The 21,317-nt window shown below is 38.5% G+C and overlaps 1 protein-coding gene across 20 annotated transcripts in view; it reads left to right on the top strand.

The window, feature by feature from the left end:
• The window catches only part of MIA2 (MIA SH3 domain ER export factor 2), a 131,305-nt gene extending 111,502 nt beyond the window's left edge, over positions 1-19,803 (top strand). For 19 of the 20 annotated variants that reach the window (XM_078150334.1, XM_078150335.1, XM_020991337.2 and 16 more), the window contains 3 exons: positions 15,349-15,407; positions 16,884-17,118; positions 19,220-19,803. In XM_078150334.1, the coding sequence (XP_078006460.1) occupies positions 15,349-15,407; positions 16,884-17,118; positions 19,220-19,386 (461 nt within the window). In that variant the 3' untranslated portion in view covers positions 19,387-19,803. The other variant, XM_078150336.1, reaches the window with a different exon arrangement.
• The last annotated feature ends 1,514 nt before the right edge of the window (positions 19,804-21,317 follow it).

Here is a 21,317-nt window from a genome sequence, read left to right on the forward strand (position 1 = left end):
TCCTCTTGGTGTTTGGTCTTTGTTCTGACATTGTGGTACTTTGGACCCATCAACCTCTCTGCCTTGGCTCCCTCAACTGTAAAATTAGGAGTGTAGATTAGGTAACGTTTTAAGATCTTTTCCAACTACAAAAGTCTATGAAAAAAATCTATGTTCAACAATTTGGACATAATACTTTAGGGACACAGCTGTTATATAAAGAACACTGCACAGAAAAAAAATATGCTTCTTCAAATCCCCCCCAAAAATCTACATCGACATCATGAGCAGTCAAAAGAGGACTCAATTTAAGTACTCAAATTCCAAGAAGTAAATCAATCATAGCCTTTGTAATATGTTTTCTCTCGTTGATAGTGTAAGTTTGTGCTTCTATTTCATAATAGTTTAAGCCATTATAAAGTCTTAAACCAATATAGAAGTTGTATTTGTAATTTTTTTCAGTAGTTTGCCCATTTTGATGTATTGAGTATTGAAGCTTTTTTTTCTTCAACAGGATTTGCAAGCAAGGGTCATAATAAAGTTAGAAGCCATGATTAGTCTTACTGTTTTTTGATTGATTCCTGGAAAATTCAGAGAAAACTGAAAATAAATCTTTCCATATACATTAAAACAGTCTTTAATTTATAGACTATTTGTAGTTCTTGATTTGAACCCATATGTACTGACTGTTGGTATGTGAGTCAGCATCCATAGGTTTTTTTCTCTTTTTCCCTTCTTTCTCTTCCTTGCAACATATTCATTCTCTCTCTCTCTGTCTGTCTCTCTCTCTCATACACATACTCACTCACACATGCAGAACATGCCATACTTGTAGAAATTATTGACCTGGAGGGACACCTTCTCTTATGAAGATGAAGAGAAGAAAAGGAGCACCTTATCTCTAGCAGATGTAGAGAGGTTACAGTATATTGGTGTTCAGGATTATTTGCTTCCCAGTCTTCCCTCCAACCCTGTCTCCCAGACCAGCTCCAGAAGCTCTGCCTCTCAAAAAAGAAAAAAGTATTCCTGTACTTTAAAAAAAGCTGTATGTAATGGTGATTCCTATTACATATTCATTCTTCCTTTTCTGCTCTTTGTACATGAAAATGTTCATGTTTGTTGGTATTTAATAAATTCAAAATAACAAAAAAATTAGAATAAAAAAAAGATAGCTTTTTGTTTCACATAGAAACTTGGGGTCCTCAACAGAACCTTTGCAATTTTTTTTCTTTTTTAAAATCTTATTTAATATTTTATTTTTTCCCAATTACATGTAAGAACAATTTTAAAATTCTTTTTTTTCCTTCAAATTTTGAGTTCTAAATTCTTTTCCTCCCTCCCCATCCCCACCATTAAGAAGGCAAGCAATTTAACATAAACTTACATGTGTAGTCATGCAAAACACATTTCCATGTAAGTCACTGTGTGAAAGAAAACAGAGACAAAAAAAATTCAAGAAAAATAAAGAAAAATTATCTTTGATCTGCATTCAGGCTCTACTAGTTCTTTCTCTGGAGATGGACAGCACCTTTTATCATAAGTCCTACAGAATTATCTTGGATTATTATATTGCTGAGGATAGCTAAGTTATTAAAAGTAGTACAATGTTGCTATTACTGTGTACAGTATTCTGGTTCTGCTCACCTCACTCATCATCAGTTCATGTAGTTCTTTCCATGTTTTTCTGAGAGCGTCCAGCTCATCAGATTTTTTTTTCTTTTTTTCCAGGTATGACTATTTTATTTTATTTTATTTTTGTTATTACTGAAACTTAAATACACAATAAGAAAAGAAAAAGAAACATAAACATATTGAAACTTAAATATAAAATGAGGAAAGGAAAAAAAAGCATGTCATGTGCACAGAAGAATGTAAGAGAGTATTAAAAATATATAGCAATAAATTTCCATTTCAAGAAAGCCTGTATAATAATTACTATGCATTATGTTGAGAGCTGTCCATCTTTTCTTTGCTTCCTTGTTTCTTTGGTTCTGTGCTGCACACTTTTTACTTTGTTCTTTTTTCTCCCTTCCTCCTGCTGCCCCCTACAATATAAATATAAATACACACACACACACGTACACATTTATATTTACATACACATAACATACATACATACATACATAGACATATACTTTCCCTAACAAATTCTACTTCTGATCTTTGTTTTTATGTTCATGCATATCTCTTCTTTCCTACATCTTCTGACTCCTCTACTTTACTTCTGCCCACTACCTTGCCCTCTTATTACTTAACATACCCCCCCAATCATCCTTATCCTGCCATTCTCATAAATCTAAACATGCTTCTATACCCCCTTTGACATATTCTGTCATGCTTCTCTCTAAAGATCCCTTCCATTTCCTCCAAATGATCCCTCCCTTGTCCTCCCATTCCCATTAAGCTAAACAAACTTCTATACCTCCTTTTTAAAAAAAAAATTTTGTCTCTTTTTAAAATTTATTTTTAGTTTTGAGCATTCACTTCCACAAGATTTTGAGTTCCAGATTTTCTCCCCACCTCATCCCTCCCCCCATCCCAAGATGGCATGAATTCTGTATATACCTTTCCCTAATCTGCCCTCCCTTCTCTCCACCACTTCTCTTATCCCCTTCCCCTCCTATTTTCCTGTAGGGCAGGATAGAGTTCTATGCCCCATTTCCTGTATTTCTTATTTCCCAGATGCATGTGAAAACAATTTTTTTTTAACATGTGTTTTTAAAACTTTGGGTTCCAAATTTTCTCCCTTCCTCCCTCCCCACCCACCCTCATTGAAAAGGCAAGCAACTCAATACAGGTTATATATGTGTAGTCATGCAAAACACTTACATAGTAGTCATGTTTTGAAAAACTTAAGTATATTTCCCTTCATCCCATCTCGCCCCCCACCCATTTATTCTATTCTCTCTTTTGACTCTGTACCTCCTCAGAAGTGTTTGCTTCTGATTACCCCCTCCTCAAATCTTCCCTTCCCTCTATCATCCCCCTGCTCTCTTGCCTCCTTCCCCCCCTCATTTTCCTGTAGGGTGAGATAGATTTCTATACCCTGTTGAATGTGTATGTTATTCCCTCCTTAAGCCAAATCTGATGAGAATAAGATTCACTCATTCCCTCTCACCTTCCCCTGTTTCACCTCCACTGTAAAAGCCTTTTATTATCTGTTTTATGTGGGATAATTTATCCCATTCTACCTCTCTCTTTCTCCTCCCAGTATAATCCTCTCTCACTCCTTAATTTTGTTCTCCAGATATCATCCCTTCATCTTCAACTCACCCTGTGCCCTCTATCTATGTATACATACATATAATTTTTTTTTTCCCTGCCACTACCTTAATACTGACAAAAGACTCAGGAGTTACAAATATCATCTTTCCATGCAGGAATGTAAACAGTTCAACCTTAGTAAGTCTCTTATGATTTCTCTTTCCTGTTTACCTCTTCCATGTTTCACTTGAGTCTTGTATTTGAAAGTCAAATTTTATATTCAGCTCTAGTCTTTTCATGAAGAATGCTTGAAAGTCCCCTATTTCACTGAATGACCATTTTTTACCCTGGAGGATTATACTCCGTTTTGCTAGGTAGGTGATTCTTGGTTGTAGTCCTATCTCCTTTGCCCTCCAGGATATTATATTCCATGCCCATGGGTTCCTTAATGTAGAAGTTGCTAAATCTTCTGTTATCCTGATTGTGTTTCCACAATACTTGAATTGTTTCTTTCTGGCTGCTTGCAATATTTTCTCCCTTACCTGGGAACTCTGGAATTTGGCTGCAACATTCCTAGGAGTTTTCCTTTGGAGATCTCTTTCAGGAGGTGATCGGTGGATTCTTTCCATTTCTATTTTGCCCTCTGGTTCTACTATATCAGGGCAGTTTTCCTTGATAATTTCTTGAAAGATAATGTCTAGGCTCTTTTTTTGATCATGACTTTCAGATACTCCAGTAATTTTTAAGTTCTCTCTCCTGGATCTATTTTCCAGGTCAGTTGTTTTTCCAATGAGATATTTCATATTGTTTTCTATTTTTTCACTCTTTTGGATTAGTGTTACAGTGCCTTTATTTCTCAAATTGTCACTAGCTTCCAATTTCTCCATTCTAATTTTGAAGAAAGTATTTTCTTCAATAAGCCTTTGGACTTCCTTTTCCATTTGACCAATTTTGCTTTTTAGGGCATTCTTCTCTTCATTGGCTTTTTGGACCTATTTTGCCATTTAGGTTAGGCATTTTTTTTTTTAATTTTTAGGCAGTTGGGGTTAAGTGACTTGCCCAGGGTCATACAGCTAGTAAGTGTCAACTGTTTGGTCTGAGGCTAGATTTGAATTCAGGTTCTCCTGACTTCAGGGCCAGTGCTGTATCCACTGTGCCACCTAGCTGCCCCTAGGCTATTTTTTAAGGTGTTATTTTCTTAAGTTTTTTTTTTTTTTGGATTTCCTTTAGCAGGCTGTTGACTTGTTTTTCATGATTTTCTTGCAGACTCTCATTTCTTTTCCAGGTTTTTCCTCTTTTTCTCTTACTTGCTTCTCAAATCCTTTTTGAGCTCTTCCATGGCCTGGGACCAATTCATATTTCTCTTAGAGGCTTTGGATATAAGAGTTTTGACTTTGTTGTCTTCTTCTGGTTGTATGTTTTGATCTTCTTTGTCAGCAAAGTAAGATTCTATGGTCTGACTCTTTTTTATTTTTATTTATTTATTTATTATTTTATTTTATTTATTTAGGTTTTTTTGCTTTTAGGCAATTGGGGTTAAGTGACTTGCCCAGGGTCATACAGCTAGTAAGTGTCAAGTGTTTGGTCTGAGGCTGGATTTGAACTCAGGTCCTCCTGACTTCAGGGCCAGTGCTCTATGCACTGCGCCACCTACCTGCCCCGGAAATATACATTTTTGTTTTTTGTTTTTTGGTTTTGTTTTTGCTTTTGGTGAGGGTATTGAGGTTAAGTGACTTGCCCAGGGTCACACCGCTAGTAAGTGTTAAATGTCTGAGGCTGGATTTGAACTCAGGTCCTCCTGACTCCAAGGCCAGAGATCTATTCACTGCACCACCTAGCTGCCCTAGTCTAACTCTTTTTGCACTGCTTGCTCATGATCTCAGCCAGTTACTTGAATTATAAACTCTTTGTTAAGGTCAGGGTCTGCTTCCAGTGTGGAGAATGTACTGTCCCAAGCTTTGGGGATTTTGTGTAGCTATTTTCAGAGATACTCCTAGGGACCTGTAAATTTTTAGTTCTTCCAAGGTGCTATGATCAAGGGCGAAGTGTTTACTCCTTTCCTGGCCTGTGCTCTAGTCTATGAGTGACCACAAGCACTCTTTTCTGTCTTGGAATTGTGAGGAGGATTTCCTTCACCGCCACTACAAGCTCCACCACGCCAGTGCTTCTCCTTGCCCCAGGACTACCACCCAGAATTGTGACCCAGATCCAAGCATGGGCAAAGCAAGAGAGTCCTGCATCAGCAGAGATATCCCTGCAATCCCCTTCTGATCAGCCACTGGATTCCCCCTCAGTCTGTGGACCAGAAGCTCAGGAAGCAGCTGCCATCCCGGGGCCACGCTCTCTGGAAACTGGAACTGTGAGACCCTGTGCTCCTCTCTCAGCACCACAGAAACAGACTTTTCCCACTGACCTTTGTCTTTGGCGTTTGTGGGTTGAGAAGTCTGGAAACCGCCACAGCTGCCCCTGATTCAGTCCTCTGAGGCCTGTTCCAGGTTCGCTGAGGCCTGCGTGTCTACACTGAACTGCACTCCTGTCCCCGCCCAGCGCGATATACCTTTCTGACCAACCATCCAGGCCATTTTGGGCTGGAAATTTGTTTCACTTTGTCTTTTTGTGGGTTCTGCTGCTTTAGAATTTATTTAGAGCCATTTTTTATAGATATTTGGAGGGGTTTGGGGGAGAGCTCAAGGAAGTCACTGCTTTCAGTCTGCCATCTTGGCTCCACCCTTTGCAAATACTTAAAGGTGGTACAGTCTCCTTGCCTGTTCATTTCTGGTTCCAATTGACTGTTCATTGCACTAACTTTCCAAGATATATATATATATATATATATAATCTGAAAAGCGTTCTTTGTCTTAGATCAAAAACTTTTGAGTGATTATGTATCTCATTTAGGAGGCTCTGTAATGTCCCAGAGCATGATGCAATCAGTATATAATGTCATCCATAAATAGAAACATCTAGAAGACCTCATCATCATCCCTCCTTGATTTGGACTGTGTGATAGATGTCCTCTTAACAGTGGCACTGTGTAATGGCACTTGTGAGAATCTGGTTGTTTCTTTCTAATGCTTCAGTGTAGATTATTAGATAAATTATTCTCATAAAAGTATGGGAAAGTAGGCACATGGCTCAGTAGTTATTGAATATGTTTTTATTCATATATTAACATCTGAGATTTTTTTCTACACGTTTGGTATCTTCGTGCAAATACTGTGGAAATTGATTTCCTTCAAACTACCTCAAAATTGTGTTGCTTTTAGCATGGAATTCTTTGTATATACTCGGTTTAGTCCAGTTACTTTTCCCAGTTTTGTCCTCTTTCTACTGCCATTTCTACCTCCTGTAGAAGCACATCTGGGACTGTAAGTCCAACTGTAATGGATTCTCTATCTTCGATAGTAAAAAGAATTTTCATAAAAATCTCTGCAAATTTTCAGACTTTTGTCTGTTGTGCTTCTAGTTTCACCATTATAAGCTCTCAGGATGACTTTGCATTAGATGAGTTTCTTCTTAAGCTTTCCTTAAACTAGATTTTCCCTTCTGTTTTATGAAACAGTAGTATTCAAAATCTTTCCTTTGAGATTTTGCAAATGAACTTATTATATTCACAGCTGGTAGCAATAGCTACTGTATCATTCCACTTAGCTAGTAAGTCAAGTGTTGGTAGAATGAGGAGGTTTTTAGGCTCTCAGCTTATTCTTTATGGGAAATTTCTGTGTGAAAGCATTACAAACCATGTTCATGACTTTTTCCATGCTCCCTCAAATTGCTTTTGATATCACCCTTTATAGACCTCCTGTTCTGAAACTCTCTTAACTAAAAAATAAGACATGTGATTGGAATTTGGGAGTGGCTACAATAGCTTTGATTGAATCAGCTAAACCTTAATTAAGTTTTCTACAGCATGTGGGTGGTAGGTGAAGTTACAGAGGAGAGGTACAAATTCCTAGATTAGGGTGGTGGTATACAAGTTACAAGAATAGAATGTGACCCAAATGACTTGAGGTTACCTGAGAAAACTTGCAAGGTACAGCCAGGGGGAATATTAAATCTAGCTTGAGTCTTAACAAAATAGAATTAAAAATTAACTTTCAGTTTCACACAGTGTTGTTGTGAGAATCAAATGAGATAATATTTGTAAAGTGCTTAGCACAGTGCCTGGCACATAGTAGGCACTTAATAAATCCTTCCTTCCTATCTTCCTATTAATAAGGGATCAGTAAAATAATTTTCTTGCTGATTGAGGACCAAGTTGAGACTAGATAACATAAATTTTTAGTGTATCCAGTAAGGATAGTTGCAAGACTTTGTCTAGCTCTATTCAGCAGCATATGAGTAGTTGATAGTGGATATAATCCAGTGTTGGGATTTGGTGAGGTATAAGCTGCATTAGGAAAAGAGAGGTATTTGAGAGCAGGAGAGAATTAAAAGTTTGAACTGGTTCATTAAGGGATTGAGTTTGGAATGGGAGGAGAGTAGAACCAGAGCAGGGGTAAAGAGAGGACAAAAAATACTGAAGGGAATAGAGATTGCAGATCACAGAGAAGAGAAAATAAATTTGAGAGGCATGTGGCAGAGAAAGATGAGTGATAAGAGATTGTGATTGCATAAAGGAATTTTAGAGTTCTTGATCATTAAATTGGAGCATTTGTGGGTGGTAGCAAGGTCAGCTGTCTTTGGGTGTAGCTGAAATATAGTGGAGAAGTCATGAAAGTTGAGTAGATTGAGCCATTTGCAGTATTTGAAGGAACAAAAGAACATGTATCTTGAAATCCCCTAGAGTGAGCTCAAGGTATTGGGTGAAGAGAAATATTGTAGGCTAGTCACTGAATTTATTGCCAAGGGTAGAGTAAAGTGTCCCGAGATAAATACCAGCATCTGTATTGGGTGACAAATTGAATAGAGTGAACTTCAGGGGAGGGGTTATTGAGAGTAAAATGATATAAAGTTCGGAAATGGCACTTGGGAGCAAGGAGCAGCCGAACCTCCTGCACCAGGACCACCAGTTGGGGGTGGGAGATGGAGGGAATGGTATGAGAGAAGGTGCTACCAGTACTGGAAAAGAAGGTCTGGGATGTAATGTCATTAAGGAGGGGCAAAATCATAGTGAGGGCAAGAACACAGAAGAAGGAAGAGTTCTAAAGTGAAGGAAAGTTTCTTAATTATGATAAAGGAGTTCCAGATACAGGGCATTTCTGGAGTGGGACATTTTGGGGGGAATGTTGAGATCAGTAGTGATGGAGAGTAAGCAAACGTGAGTTGGAGTACAGGATAGTGTGTGTCTTTTCTTCATTAGTCTAAGATTCAGTATTACAGAGATGGGCAGTGTAAGAGGAAGTAAGCTTTTGCTAACCTTTGGGGGATGAGTCTGGATGGAGTAGTTAGTGATTGGGAGTAATTTCCACTGATTAAGACAGATGAGAAGGTCATTGGCCATCTGGTCACCACTCCACATATAAATAACCTGGTGTATAGGCTCCCAAGGGTTGTTTGTCTCTTGTGGGCAGGAGTGACAGGAGCAGTGACTGTCTGGGCTACTGTTGTGGTGTGGGGTCTCCTTGAGGGGCACTTGCACCCTCATGGGCAGAAGTGAGGACAGCTCTAGTAGTACTGTATAGGCCTTTAGGCCAAGCACAGTGCCTGGCAAGGAATAAATGCTTATTAACAAATCCTTATTATCATCCCACATATGCATTCAATTATCATTTTTACTTCCACAACATCTGTCACACATCTCTTCTTGTTTCTACTCATATAACCACAGTCTTAATACAGGCCATCATCACCTCTCACTTGAATGATTGCCAACATCTTTTGTCAGGGATGCTTTGACTCAGGCAGGCAGGCCCCTGTTAGTTTAGGTTCAGTGTTGGAACAAAATGAGGTCACTCATTTAACAAAAGGAGATTTACTAAGCCATAGGAAAGAAAGGATGTTCCACAAGGATTCTGTAACATTTATCTGAATTAGGGGGACTTCCCCTTGTCTCCATACTGAATAACACAGGAAAATGCATCTAGTCCAGAGGTCAGAGTGTTCTGACCTTTGGGACATACTCCACTAATTCTGAAGGACTCTGACTTCACATGGTCGGGCTGTTTTGTGCCCCTAGGAAGCCAGGAATCCAAGTCACTTTGGCCAAAGGCCACCAGGAAGCTGTAGTGGAGGCAGGCCTTAAGTCTCATTGAGTCCCAGAGAGCTTTGTTGCTTTCTGAGGGGAGAAAAAACTCCCCAAACTAGCCTAAGCTATGTATAGGGTAGAGAGAAGTTCTGGTAGGTAGTGATCCTGTACGACTTCCTAATTGTTCTCCCTTTTTCAGCTCTTAATCATTCTAATCCATCTTCCATGTGGCAGCCAGACTAATTTTCCGAAAGGGCCGGTCTGACCATCCACACTGACAATATACTCCAACGGTTCCCTGTTACTTTTAGGATCAAATTTAATATGTCCTGGCACTTAATATTCTCTACAACCTGACCCCTTCCTATCTCTCCATTCTTCCATGTAACTCCTCTCCTCATGCTCTTTGGTCTAGCCACACTGGTCTGCTTGTGATTGCTCACATACGAGCTTCATCTCCCATCCCAGTGTCTTGGGTTTTTTTTTTTTTAAGGCAGTTGGGGTTAAGTGACTTGCCTAGGGTCACACAACTAATAAGTGTCAAGTGTTTGGTCTGAGGCCTGATTTGAACTCAGGTCCTCCTGACTTCAGGAATGGTGCTCCATCTACTGTGCCACCTAGCTGCCCCCATCCCAGTGTCTTTTAACTGTCACCTTCTGCAGTAGGGCTTTCCTGGCCAACCCATCTGCTAGTGACTTCCTATTCACAGTTCCCTTGTGTCTATTTTGTATGTGTTTTATATATCTATGTGTGTCAGTGTTATCTCTCTCATTGGAATGTAAGCTCTTTGAGAATGGTAGTTGTTTTACTTTTGTTTTAGCATAGTGCCTACCTATAAAGTGCCTAATAAATGTTTGTTGATTGATTGGTCAAAGATTGCTGCATATATAAGAACTGATATTTATATTATACATATATATTCTTTTTTAAATTAATTTGTTTTGAATTATCAACAATCACTTCCATATGCTTTTGAGTTTTAAATTTTTCTCCCCTTCCCTCCCTCCCCAAGATGGCACGCAATCTGATATAGGCTATACATATACATTCCTATTAAACATATTTTCACATTAGTGATGTTGTAAGGAAGAATTAGAACCAATAGGAGGAACCACCAGAAAGAGGAAACAAAACCCAACAGAAGAAAAAAATAGCAAATAGTATGCTTCGATCTGCATTCAAACTCCATAGTTCTTTCTTCTTTGTGGATAGCATTTTCCATCATGAGGCCTTTGGAGATGTCTTAGATCCTTGTATTGCTGATAAGGGTTACATTTATCAATATTAGTCATCGCACAATGTGGCTGTTATTGTGTACAATGTTCTCCTGGTTCTGCTCAATTCACTAAGCATCAGACCATACAAGTCTTTCCAGGTTTTTCTGAAGTCAGCCTGCTCATCATTTCTTGTAGCACAATAGTATTCCATTACATTCATATACCACAACTTGTTCAGCCATTCTCCAACTGATGGACATCCTCTCAATTTCCAATTCTTTGCCACCACAAAAAGAGCTGCTATAAATATTTTTGTACATGTGGGTCCTTTTTCCATTTGTATGATCTCTCTGGGATATAGCCCTAGAAGTGCTATTGCTGGGTCAAAGGGTAATACATATATATTCTTAAATGATCATTACAGAAACCCTGTGAAGCAAGTATTCTAGGTATTATTAGCCCTATTTTGCATATAAGAAACTGAGACTCAGAGGTTAACTGATTTGACAACCTAATCATGCCGATAGTGTCAGTGTTAGGAATTGTGATTGGAACTCAGGATTTTTTTACTTCGTTTTCATGCTCTTTCACTAGATCTCATGTAGTTATTACTCAATAAATAAATTGAATGAATAAAGCTCAGTAATTCCTACAGTATTCATATGATTGAAGTACCTTATTGTTAGCAGCATCTTAAGGGAATGAAGTGTTTCATATTAATTATTCAGGTAACTGAAGCTTTAAATGAAGAGTTTTCTAAAATTCCAATATGCTTTTTTTCTACTTAAAATAGCATACTGAATGTAATTTAATTTTATGAATATGCTGTATTATACTAGATAGCTTTTTTTTGTCTCTTCTGAAGTCAGCTGGCCACTATCGTATTTTTGTCTTTGTGTTTGTCTGGAACATCCTCTCATTTTCTTCTCTCTGCTCTTACAGTTTTTTGTTTCTAATTTTTCTGTGGCCTTGGAAAACCAGATAATTAATCTTGTAAGCAATGTTAGGTTAACTGAGTCAGGGAAGCTGTTAAGCTCCTCAGGAGGAAAAGAGTTGGTATAAGTGCTAAGACTGTAAACACTATTTCGGAAGCCCAGAGGTCTTTTTCTCTTGGTTTGGGTTCAGGGCTATCTTCCAGCAATTGGAGGTTGCTGGAATTCTGACCTCTGAATGAATGGAGGGTTACTGTACCCGCTTTGTGGTCATCTCCCTCTGTTGACAGCCCTGTTCTGCCTCATTACTTGCTTTGTTGTCAGTCTTTTTAATTTACTCTTTCTTTACTTTTAGTTAGATTCTCAGAAGCTTTTGAAATTTAAATAAGGTACTAAACTGCGATCCTAACTCCAGAAAAGGAAGCTTTGCTTAGACTAGTGCTTTGGTCCATGAAATAAGCTATTTGATTCTCACTCTGTTATAAGTTACATGGAAGATTGGAGCAAGGTACAGGTTGGGAAACAGGAGAGCTGCCCAGGTAATCCTGTGTCATGTCTGTACAAATGTAATTTTATTCTTTTGTTGAGGGGAATTCCTAGAGCATCAGTTATTCTCACATTAAAATGAAAGTACGACACCCTCCCAGGTTCCTTTCTCCCACTTTTCATTCACACTCTGTGGCTGGGGGCCCCACAGGGTCCATGTGACTATTTCATTCAACATTCTAGGCTTAATGCTGAGGGATCGAGGTTTCTAATATTGTCACTCTGAAGGCCCATGTGTTTCCTGTGAATATCAGTCAGCCAGACTTCACTTAATTATCTTCTAGAAAAGTTATTTACCTAAGGTAGGAGGCAGGAGTGGATAGAAGGCTGACCTTGGAGCCATGAAGACTTGCATTCAAGACCCATCTCTGACACATACTGGTTGTGTGATCCTGCTGAAATCACTTAAGTTCTTAGTGCACTAGAAGGCTCTCTAAGGCCACAGGTTACAGAGTTGATGCCAAACAGCACTGGTAGAGGGAGTTTCCTCACCTGGATGTTCCCTATCAATAAAATCAAAAGTCCAGTTCTCGTTCCCCTGTTTTCCTGTAAGGTGATAGAATAAGATCAGTTGGCACAAAGCATTTCTCCAGAGCAGAAGTGTAGATTCTTCCTTTACACATAGGAAGAGTGGGCTCAGACTTCAAGTACAAGGGCAGTAAGGCACATGTGTGAAGAATACATGGGACAGTGTGGTACCTCACTGCTCTTGGACACTGGAAGCCCTTTTTTCCCTTTGTAAAGAGAAATTGTACCTCTGAGGGAGCAGACAGACATGGATACAGAAACATAGTCTCAAGGAATGAAAGCAGTCTTGAGGAACAGGCCTCTTGGCAGCATAGAAGAGAGCTAGCTATGGACTCGAGAGAGCTAGTGCTGGCACTTAAGAATCAAGCTAGGAAGAGCAGAAACTGGGAACCCAGCCAAGTAACCTATCCAGAAGTATTGCACCCCCGGTGCAATCTTCTAAGAGAAGATTTCTAGGACCTAGAGTGCTAGGAGTTTTGAGTTGTGTTTGCTACACGTGTACACTGCATGTATGCCTCACTACCACTGTACTTTAAATATGAGCCTACTCTTCCCATGGATGCTTTGTGTATTTGTGGGAGAATATACTCCAGGTTTATGGAGGAAATATTTTGACCAACTGTTCTCACTAATGTCATCTTAGCAAATGCATTTGGTAGGAGCTAATTGAGTCTGCCGGAGCACTCTGATGGGGGTTCATGAAATAATAGTGTTAGGGACCCACAGAGCACACTTATTGAACTTCAAGGGAGCAGCCACCATTTGGGGACCCATTCTGCAAATATGGGAGCAATTCGGGAAAGTTACATAAGCATGCGGCTTCTCTGCAATTCATAAGTATTTGACCTTTCTTTTTTATTCCTGAATCATATTTTTCAACATATTTTTGCCACCCTTTCCTATACTCATCTTTGCATTGAAATTACCAAGTATCAAAGTATCTATTTAATTTGGAAAAGCACATCAGATTCTTAAATTTATTTACTACCTGCATATAGATGTTGATGCATAAGCTACAGTTATTTTCTTTCTTTCTTTTTTTTTTTTGCTAGGCAGTGGGGTTAAGTGACTTGCCCAGAATCACACAGCTAGTTAAGTGTCAAGTGTCTGAAGCCAGATTTGAACTCAGGTCCTCCTCACTCCAAGGCCAGTGCTGTATCCACTATGCCACCTAGCTCCCCCTACAGTTATTTTCATGGTGTACTTTTTGCAGATGCTTATCATGAGCATGACAATACAAGGCAACCAAATGCCCTATGAAATTGCATTCTTTTGTTTGGATGTTTGGGATGCGTAATAAAATCAGTTCTGCCAACTTTTTAGCAGACTCTCCAATGAGAATCTTTCCATTTTTGTTTCCAGTTGTAACTTCCTTTTATCTTCTAGTTTCATTTATAGCAGAAATGTCAGGTTTAGTACAGTTCAGGTCCTCCAGGAGTACATACACATCTTGGTCACTGGACAAGGATCTTGGATTTAGAATGCCACCATCTCTACAACAGAAGGAGGCTGCATTTAAACCATTTTGTACATTTCTTCATTTCAAGGGTTACCATGGTCAGCCCACTAGTGCTTGCTTATCTTTCCTTTAATTAGCTGGGTTGGTTCTTGGAAAGCAGATGTAGTCTCTTGCTGGTACCAGCCTTGAAGCCTTGCCAGCATGGCAGAACCTGACAGGTACTGCTCTCTGCCAGCACAGTCTTTGAGAACCCTGGGCCGCCCTGAGACAACAGAGCAGTCCTTGATAATCAAAATTTACCTCAGTTAAGTGTATGTTTATTTTTTCCTACCAGAATATTTATTTTGTCTGGAAGATTTGTTGTTTTTGTTGTAGGGGGAAAAACGATCTTGAGTGCTGAGAGAAGTGTGTTTGTAAGTGCAAGGGTCCAGTGTTAGTCACAACTGTATCTAGGCTGCTTGAACTATTGAGGCAGTATGTTTGCCCCTGTGAGCATACAGATTTCTCAGTGACTCACCAGCTGTTGGCCCTTGTCATTCCATCCACTCTCTCCCTCCCCTGCACAGGGCCAGCCCTTCCCGCTTCCCTCCTGAGACAGCCTTTGCTCTTTGGTTGTCATCTCCTTCTGTGGTTTGCCCACAGATATGCTGGGGTAGGCACAGTGAGGTCTCTGTAGAAATCAGAAAATACCATGGAAATAGGAATAGAAGGAGGAACAGTTTACTAGCATGATCTCATTCCTGCAAGTAGAACTCTGATTATTAAACTGTAGACTCACTGTGCTGACTTACATGATTATCTATCATTTTAAGTAAAAGCGACTTCATACTTCGCCACCAGCACAATTTCCACAGTTTCAAGTTATAATTGGATGATTCATAATGCTTTTAAAAGCAAAATTTGAATTCAGCCTTGAAATAATAATAGAGCTCTGAGTCATAAGGGATTATATCCATTAGTAGATTTTTTTTTTTGGCAAGAATCCCCACATTCTTAGTTGCTAATCTGTAGTGCACAGTGTAGGAGGAAGGAAGGTTTGAGAGGTAAGACAAGCTGCCCACCAGCATTATAGATCTTTCCTTGACTCTTCAGTAGCAGGACTGCCCGGAGATAGCTGGAAGAATCACTGCTACCCACACCCACTGCACGCAGCTAGAGTTTTGGGGGCTTTTTCCCCTCTAGTGTGCTTGAAAGTTCTTTGTTTCATTACAAAATGTGTCCTACTACCAAGGTGGCATATGCAGACATGGGTAGTAGGAGGATAAAATTGCATTTTGTGAATTTATCCTTCAGAGAGGAATATGAAAATAATGATTAAAAGCTAAAATGTGTTTATCATTGTTTAACTATGTCTAGATGGGGTGGCATCCTCAGAAATGGAATCCAGCAGGAATGATACCAAAGATGATTTTGGTGTAAGTACTGAAAACGTAGTTTTATCCTAAAATTCAGAATCCCATTAATCTCTTAAAAGCTACTTCTTTTTGGAAGAATTCATAAGGTACCTCCTACTTACAATTACAACTGGGTTGGTATCTTCTGATCTGTCTTAGGAATTTTCTACTTATGGATTTGGGGTTTGGGCTATGTTATTAGTTAAGTGAACTTAAACTTCCTTTTTATTTTTCTTTGGATGCATGTTTTAAATGTATTATTGTCTAATACTGTATATTACATATATTATTTATTTCATTTACTTTTATTCAATATTAAAATATTATAAATATATTATGGTTTAATGATATTATTATTATTTAAAAATTGGTAATCTTGGTTTTGGTCATGTTGGAAATGCAGCCATAAAGACCTTGCAGTATACTGTCTACAAAAGAATGCTTTTTAGAGTTGTTTCTTGGTGCTCTTGCATTGTAATTATATGTTATCTTTTTAGGTAATATATCACTTTGTTGACTAAAGCTATTTTCTGTTTAGTTAATGAAGTATGCATGAAAGCCAAGAAAGAGCTACACAGTATGTTATCAAGGAAAGTTGTGAAATCTTCTCAGTAGATATTTTAGAATAACATAGACATCAACCCAGGATGTCTTAGAGCCTTGCTTCCCAATTTTTTTTAAATTATGCACCCTTATCAGGAAGCACAATTTTGAACAATCATCCTAAATATGAGTACATTTATAAATTATATATATTTTCTACTGTACTAATAATTACATACATTATAAAACTTACACAAAGCAGACATTTTTAAAGGATGAGATGAAGATGGAATAATGTTGATTCTAGAATCAATAGGGAAGTAGTAGAGTTTATAGAGTTAGGAGAGTGACGTTGGCAGATGTTCACTTTAGGAAAATCACTTTGGCAGCTATCTAGAGGATGGATTGGACAGGGATGAGACTTAAAGTGGGGAAACGAAGTAACAGCAATAATTTATTGCAGTTATTAATTATTGCAATAATTAATCAAAGGGACGTGGGTTTGGGCTATGTGAGGAGAGAGAACTAAACATGTGTGAGAGATGTTGTGAAGGTAGAAACAAGATTTGAAAATTGATTGGATATGTGAGGTGAGGGAAAATGAGGAGTTCAGGGTTAATGCCAAAACTGCAAACCTGTAATGTTAGGATGGTGGTGTCCTCAACAGAAACTGGCAAGTTGGGAACAGGGTGGAACATGGAGTTCAAAATATCCAATAGGCAGGAAGTAATTTGTTACTGGAGTTCAGGAAAAAGATTAAGGATATAGGCAGACCTGGGCATTATCTGCATAGAGATGATAATTTAACCCATAGAAACCGACGAAGTCATCCAGTGAATGTACAGAGAGCAAGGAAAAAGAATAGGCAAACTTTGTGGTCCCTTCTAGACCTAAGATTTTATGAAAAAGATTTTTCTGTCACTGTAGTTGTTTTTCATTTGTTGTTATTAACAGAATTTAAATATGCCTGACCCATCTCTCGCATCTCAAAGTGAAGTAGCTGGCCCAGGCTTTGCTCCACCGCCTCTTCCTTTAGTCCGAGGTCCTTTGTTGCCAGTGGATCCAAGAGGATCAAAAATGAGAAGAGGACCTCACGTTACACTCCCTCCTCCAGGAAGTATGTATGGACCTCCTAGGGGCTACTTTCCAGCAAGTAATTTCCCTGGCCCACCACCTCCTCAATTATCAAGTATGTAACTTTTTAAAATTTATGTTGGTTTTGGAGAGAAAAGCACATGTCCATTTTTTCAATATTAAGCACATATTTGTTAAAAATCCACTGTGTACAGGGGCATGGTTCCATAGTTCATGAAATAATACGGTTAGAATTGGTTACCGTTTTTCCCTTGTATTTGGAACGCTAACTTCACTTTAATGCTGGGATTTGTGTATACTTTGTAGTTTGATTATTTGTTTTTATTCTTTATATTTGCCCCATATATCCTTGCATATTTACTTGTTGGCTCCCTGTTAGAATATAAACTCCTTGAGGGTAGTGATTTTTTTCATTCTTTGTATTTGTATACTAGTACTTAATCAATACCAGACCGATTAATTGATTGTTTGCTTTTACGGTAATACTTTTGGTTTGAAACTAAAAATGTCTTAATGAATTGCTTACCTGAGAGACACTGATTACTTTGGCAACCGTAGAAAATAAATATAATTTGTATTTTGACATTCAAAAGGCATTGCTTAATGAGAATGATTAACAGATTGTTTTGAAGACCAAACTGGAAGGTTTATTGGGACGTGTTTTGGACTAAATAATTTGCTAAATTTCACTGCAGTACTTTTGTCAGCCAGTCAGTGAAGATGTATTAAGCACTTATGTGCCAGACACTGTACTAAATGCTGGGATACAACAAGGAACTCACATTCTCATGGGGTAGACAACTTGCTAATAATCTGTGTGTAAAAGCTAGTCTCAGAGGGAATGTACTGAGGGGCAGGAAGGGAGTGAGACCAAGACAGGCCTCCTGAAGAAGGGAGCCTGAGAAGCAAGAAAGGCCAGGATCACAGGCATGGGGAGACAGCCAGTGCAAAAGCACAGGTGAGTGGGGAGATAAGGACAAAATAGTAATTAGGGCCAGGTTCGGAAGGACTTTAAGTGCCAAACAGAAAACTGTGTCTTTGATCCTGGAGGTGATAGGGAGCCATGGGAGAGAGAGAGAGAGTGAGTGAGTGTGTGTGTGTGTAATGATCAGACCTGCTCCTTACATTGCAAATCTGGGTGACTGGGAGGATGGTGGTACCCTCAGCAGAATCAGGGAAGTTTGGAACAAGGATAATGACTTCCATTTTGGACATGATGGATTTGAGATATCCAAGAGAAATTAGCAGTGGATATAGAAATCTGGGAATAATCAGCATACACATGATTGTTACAAACATGGGACCTGATGAGATCACTAAGTGAAATAGTATAGAAAAGAAAGAGGAAAAAACCCTGGACAGAGCCTTGAGGGACATGCATGTTTAGTGGTCTGACTTAGAGGAAGAATATTTTTAAAAGTACTACAAACTGGGGACAGCTAGGTGATGCAGTGGATAGAGCACCAGCCCTGAACTCAGGAAGGCCTGACTGAGTTCATATGCCACACTTATCTGTGTGACCCTGGGAAAGTCACTTAACCTGGATTGCCTTAAAAAAAATACTGTGAAGTGACCTTCATAAATTCTCCCTGACGTTGCCATTCATGACTCTAAATTTGCACAGTATAAATCACAATTCCAAGGTGTTAAGTAAGATCAGTTTTGTTTGGACAGTTTCTTAACAGTAGTTAAGATAACTGAAGATTGTTTGGGGGTGATGCAAGACCAGGAAAGGGAGTCTCTGATCTAAGTAAAGTACATGACAGACACTGGATGCCTTGTGTGACTGACAGCCATGTGGGGGGAAAAATTTTTTTGTAAAACGAATTTTGACTGAGTTTTATCTGTTTATGGCTAACTATTCCTTACTTGTCTGTGTATCAAAATATTCCATTTTTGCTTAGGGAAGAACTGTATTTGGATCTAAAATTATGGATGTGCTTTTGATTGTGTATAAGATTAATTGTTTCAGATAATCATTTGTTAAATCAATCCAATTCAATGACACAAACAGTGCTCCTGCCATGTGCAAGCCATGTCATCAGAGTGTAATTATTTTGGGGTCAGAGAGACTTAGAGCTTTATGGTCATTGTAACAAATATGTATTGGGATGCTGTAAACTAGTGACATTTTTCATTTATGATGAAGTGGAGATATTTAAAGCTAAAATAGATCTACCAATCTCTTTGAACAGTGAGAAGTGTCTATCCACCCAGGTCCTTTCCTCACTATCTTCCCTCAAGAGATGGATTTTTCCCCCCACCTCCACATCCTGAAAGTAGAAATGAGCAATCTTCAGGGTTGATTCAGCCTTCAAATGAGCCTGCTGCTGATCATCGAGAGCCACAGCAAGAAACTTGACAGTTTTTTTTGTTTCACCAAAAGTAATTTATGATGTATTTTTTAATCATCTCTTATTCTTAGTTTAAGCAACTACTGTTACTTCACTGGTTTTACTGTTCCTCAAATTGAAGCTTGATGAAATAATTTTCGATGTAAGGTTTTGTAAATAAAGATGATTTAACTGAGTTTTATGAATACCTAATTTCCCGTTGTGTAAATACTCCTTATATACATTTGAAATTTTGCATTTTAACTTGGTTAAGCAGGTCACTGTAATCTAAACTAAATAATATGCAGGTTTTAAGTGATCAATTCAGCTTTGGGAAACATTTGAAATTGCTAAAGCCATTCCTGCTATTCATTATGGTTATAAGACAAAGATGAAAGAAACTTGATGTTTACCCTAAAATAATAAATTTCAGTTGGTTTAAAAGATTTGTTTGGCATTGAAAATATTTAATTGTGACTGCACTAGGTAGCTTTAATCCTGAACAGGGCTCATCGTGGAGGTTATTATAATTCTGGTATAATATCAAAAATACTCTTTGCATGTAAACTTGAGTGACCCAAAGTAATAAAATTACATAATCTGTTCAAATTGAAGTTGTTCACATTTCAAAAAAAGAATAAAACTGATGTGAGATCTGAAGAGTTGCATATTTCAAGAGAGGGTTGGCCTAAATGACTTCTAACATCTCTTCCAACTCTAAGATGTTAACACTATGAACTCCATGAGGGTAGGAACTAATCTTATGTTAAATAAAACTTTATGTATTTCCTTAGTACCTAGCACAGTGCTCTCTCTACAAAGGAAGCTCCTGATACATTTTTGCTGAATGAAGGCAGATAGATGTTTCATGTTCTTTCTAAAATGTCTGTTAGCCTGAGCTCTGATTTTACCCTCATTTCTGCACACAATACAGTGATATTTGGGAAGAACAAGGACCAGTGGAAGTTCCAGAGAGACAGATTTTGATTCTATATAAAGAAGAAATGCCCCCCAAATGAAACAGGCAGTCATCTGGAGTAGTAAGACACTGGAATTCTTCAAGCAGTCTGGTGACCGCTTGTTGGAAGAGTATTCACATTTTAGCTACTGGTTAGATAACTGCAGTTAGGTGGCACAGCGGATAGCATATCAGGCCTCAAATCAGAAAGACTCATCTTCCTGAGTTCAAATCTGGTTTCAGTCACTTCCCCTGTTTGCCTCAGTTCCTCATCTATAAAATGAACTGGAGAAGGAAATGGCAAAAGTCATAGAATCAGAGATTTGAGCTCAGAGGTCATCTAGTCCACCTGCAACTGCAATCATTTTGTAAATGAGGTAACTGAGGGCCAGCAGGTAAAGTGATTTGCTCAAGATCATACAAACACAGTTAGTTGGGAGATTTGAATCCAGGACTTTTGACTCCATGTCCACTACCCTTTCCCCATATTAATTACTGATACATATGCCTATTTTTTTTTCCTATAAAATCTGGATGAGGATGATTTATGCATCTATGTCTATCTATGATCCCTCACAACTCTATAGTACTTGGGTCCTATCAAGTATACTGGGTAAAATTCAGGGCTCAAAAAGATACCAACATGCTAGAACCATTTAGTTGAGTCAAATAAGAAGAAATATAATGGGGTAGATACAAAGTCTTACACTTGGGTTCAAAAAGATCAACTTCACAAGTATAAATATGGGTGATGTGTGGCAGTTCACCTGAAAAAGATTTGGGGCTTTAATGAACTGCAAGCTGGAGAGGAGTTAAACAGTGTTGACTAACCTGGTATGGCAGCCAGAAAGGCTGCCATGATCTTGTCTGGACTGAGAGTCATGGTGTACTCTGCCCTTTTGGACCACTGATGGTGGATGGTGGACAATTCTGAGGACCTTTTTAGGAAGGACATTTATAAACTGGAGAATGTCCAGAGAAGGTCAGTTGGGATGGTGAAGA

The sequence above is a fragment of the Phascolarctos cinereus genome, unplaced genomic scaffold (genome assembly GCF_003287225.1).
Source record: "Phascolarctos cinereus isolate Bilbo 61053 unplaced genomic scaffold, phaCin_HiC Scaffold_2;HRSCAF=192, whole genome shotgun sequence".
Taxonomy (NCBI): domain Eukaryota; kingdom Metazoa; phylum Chordata; class Mammalia; order Diprotodontia; family Phascolarctidae; genus Phascolarctos; species Phascolarctos cinereus.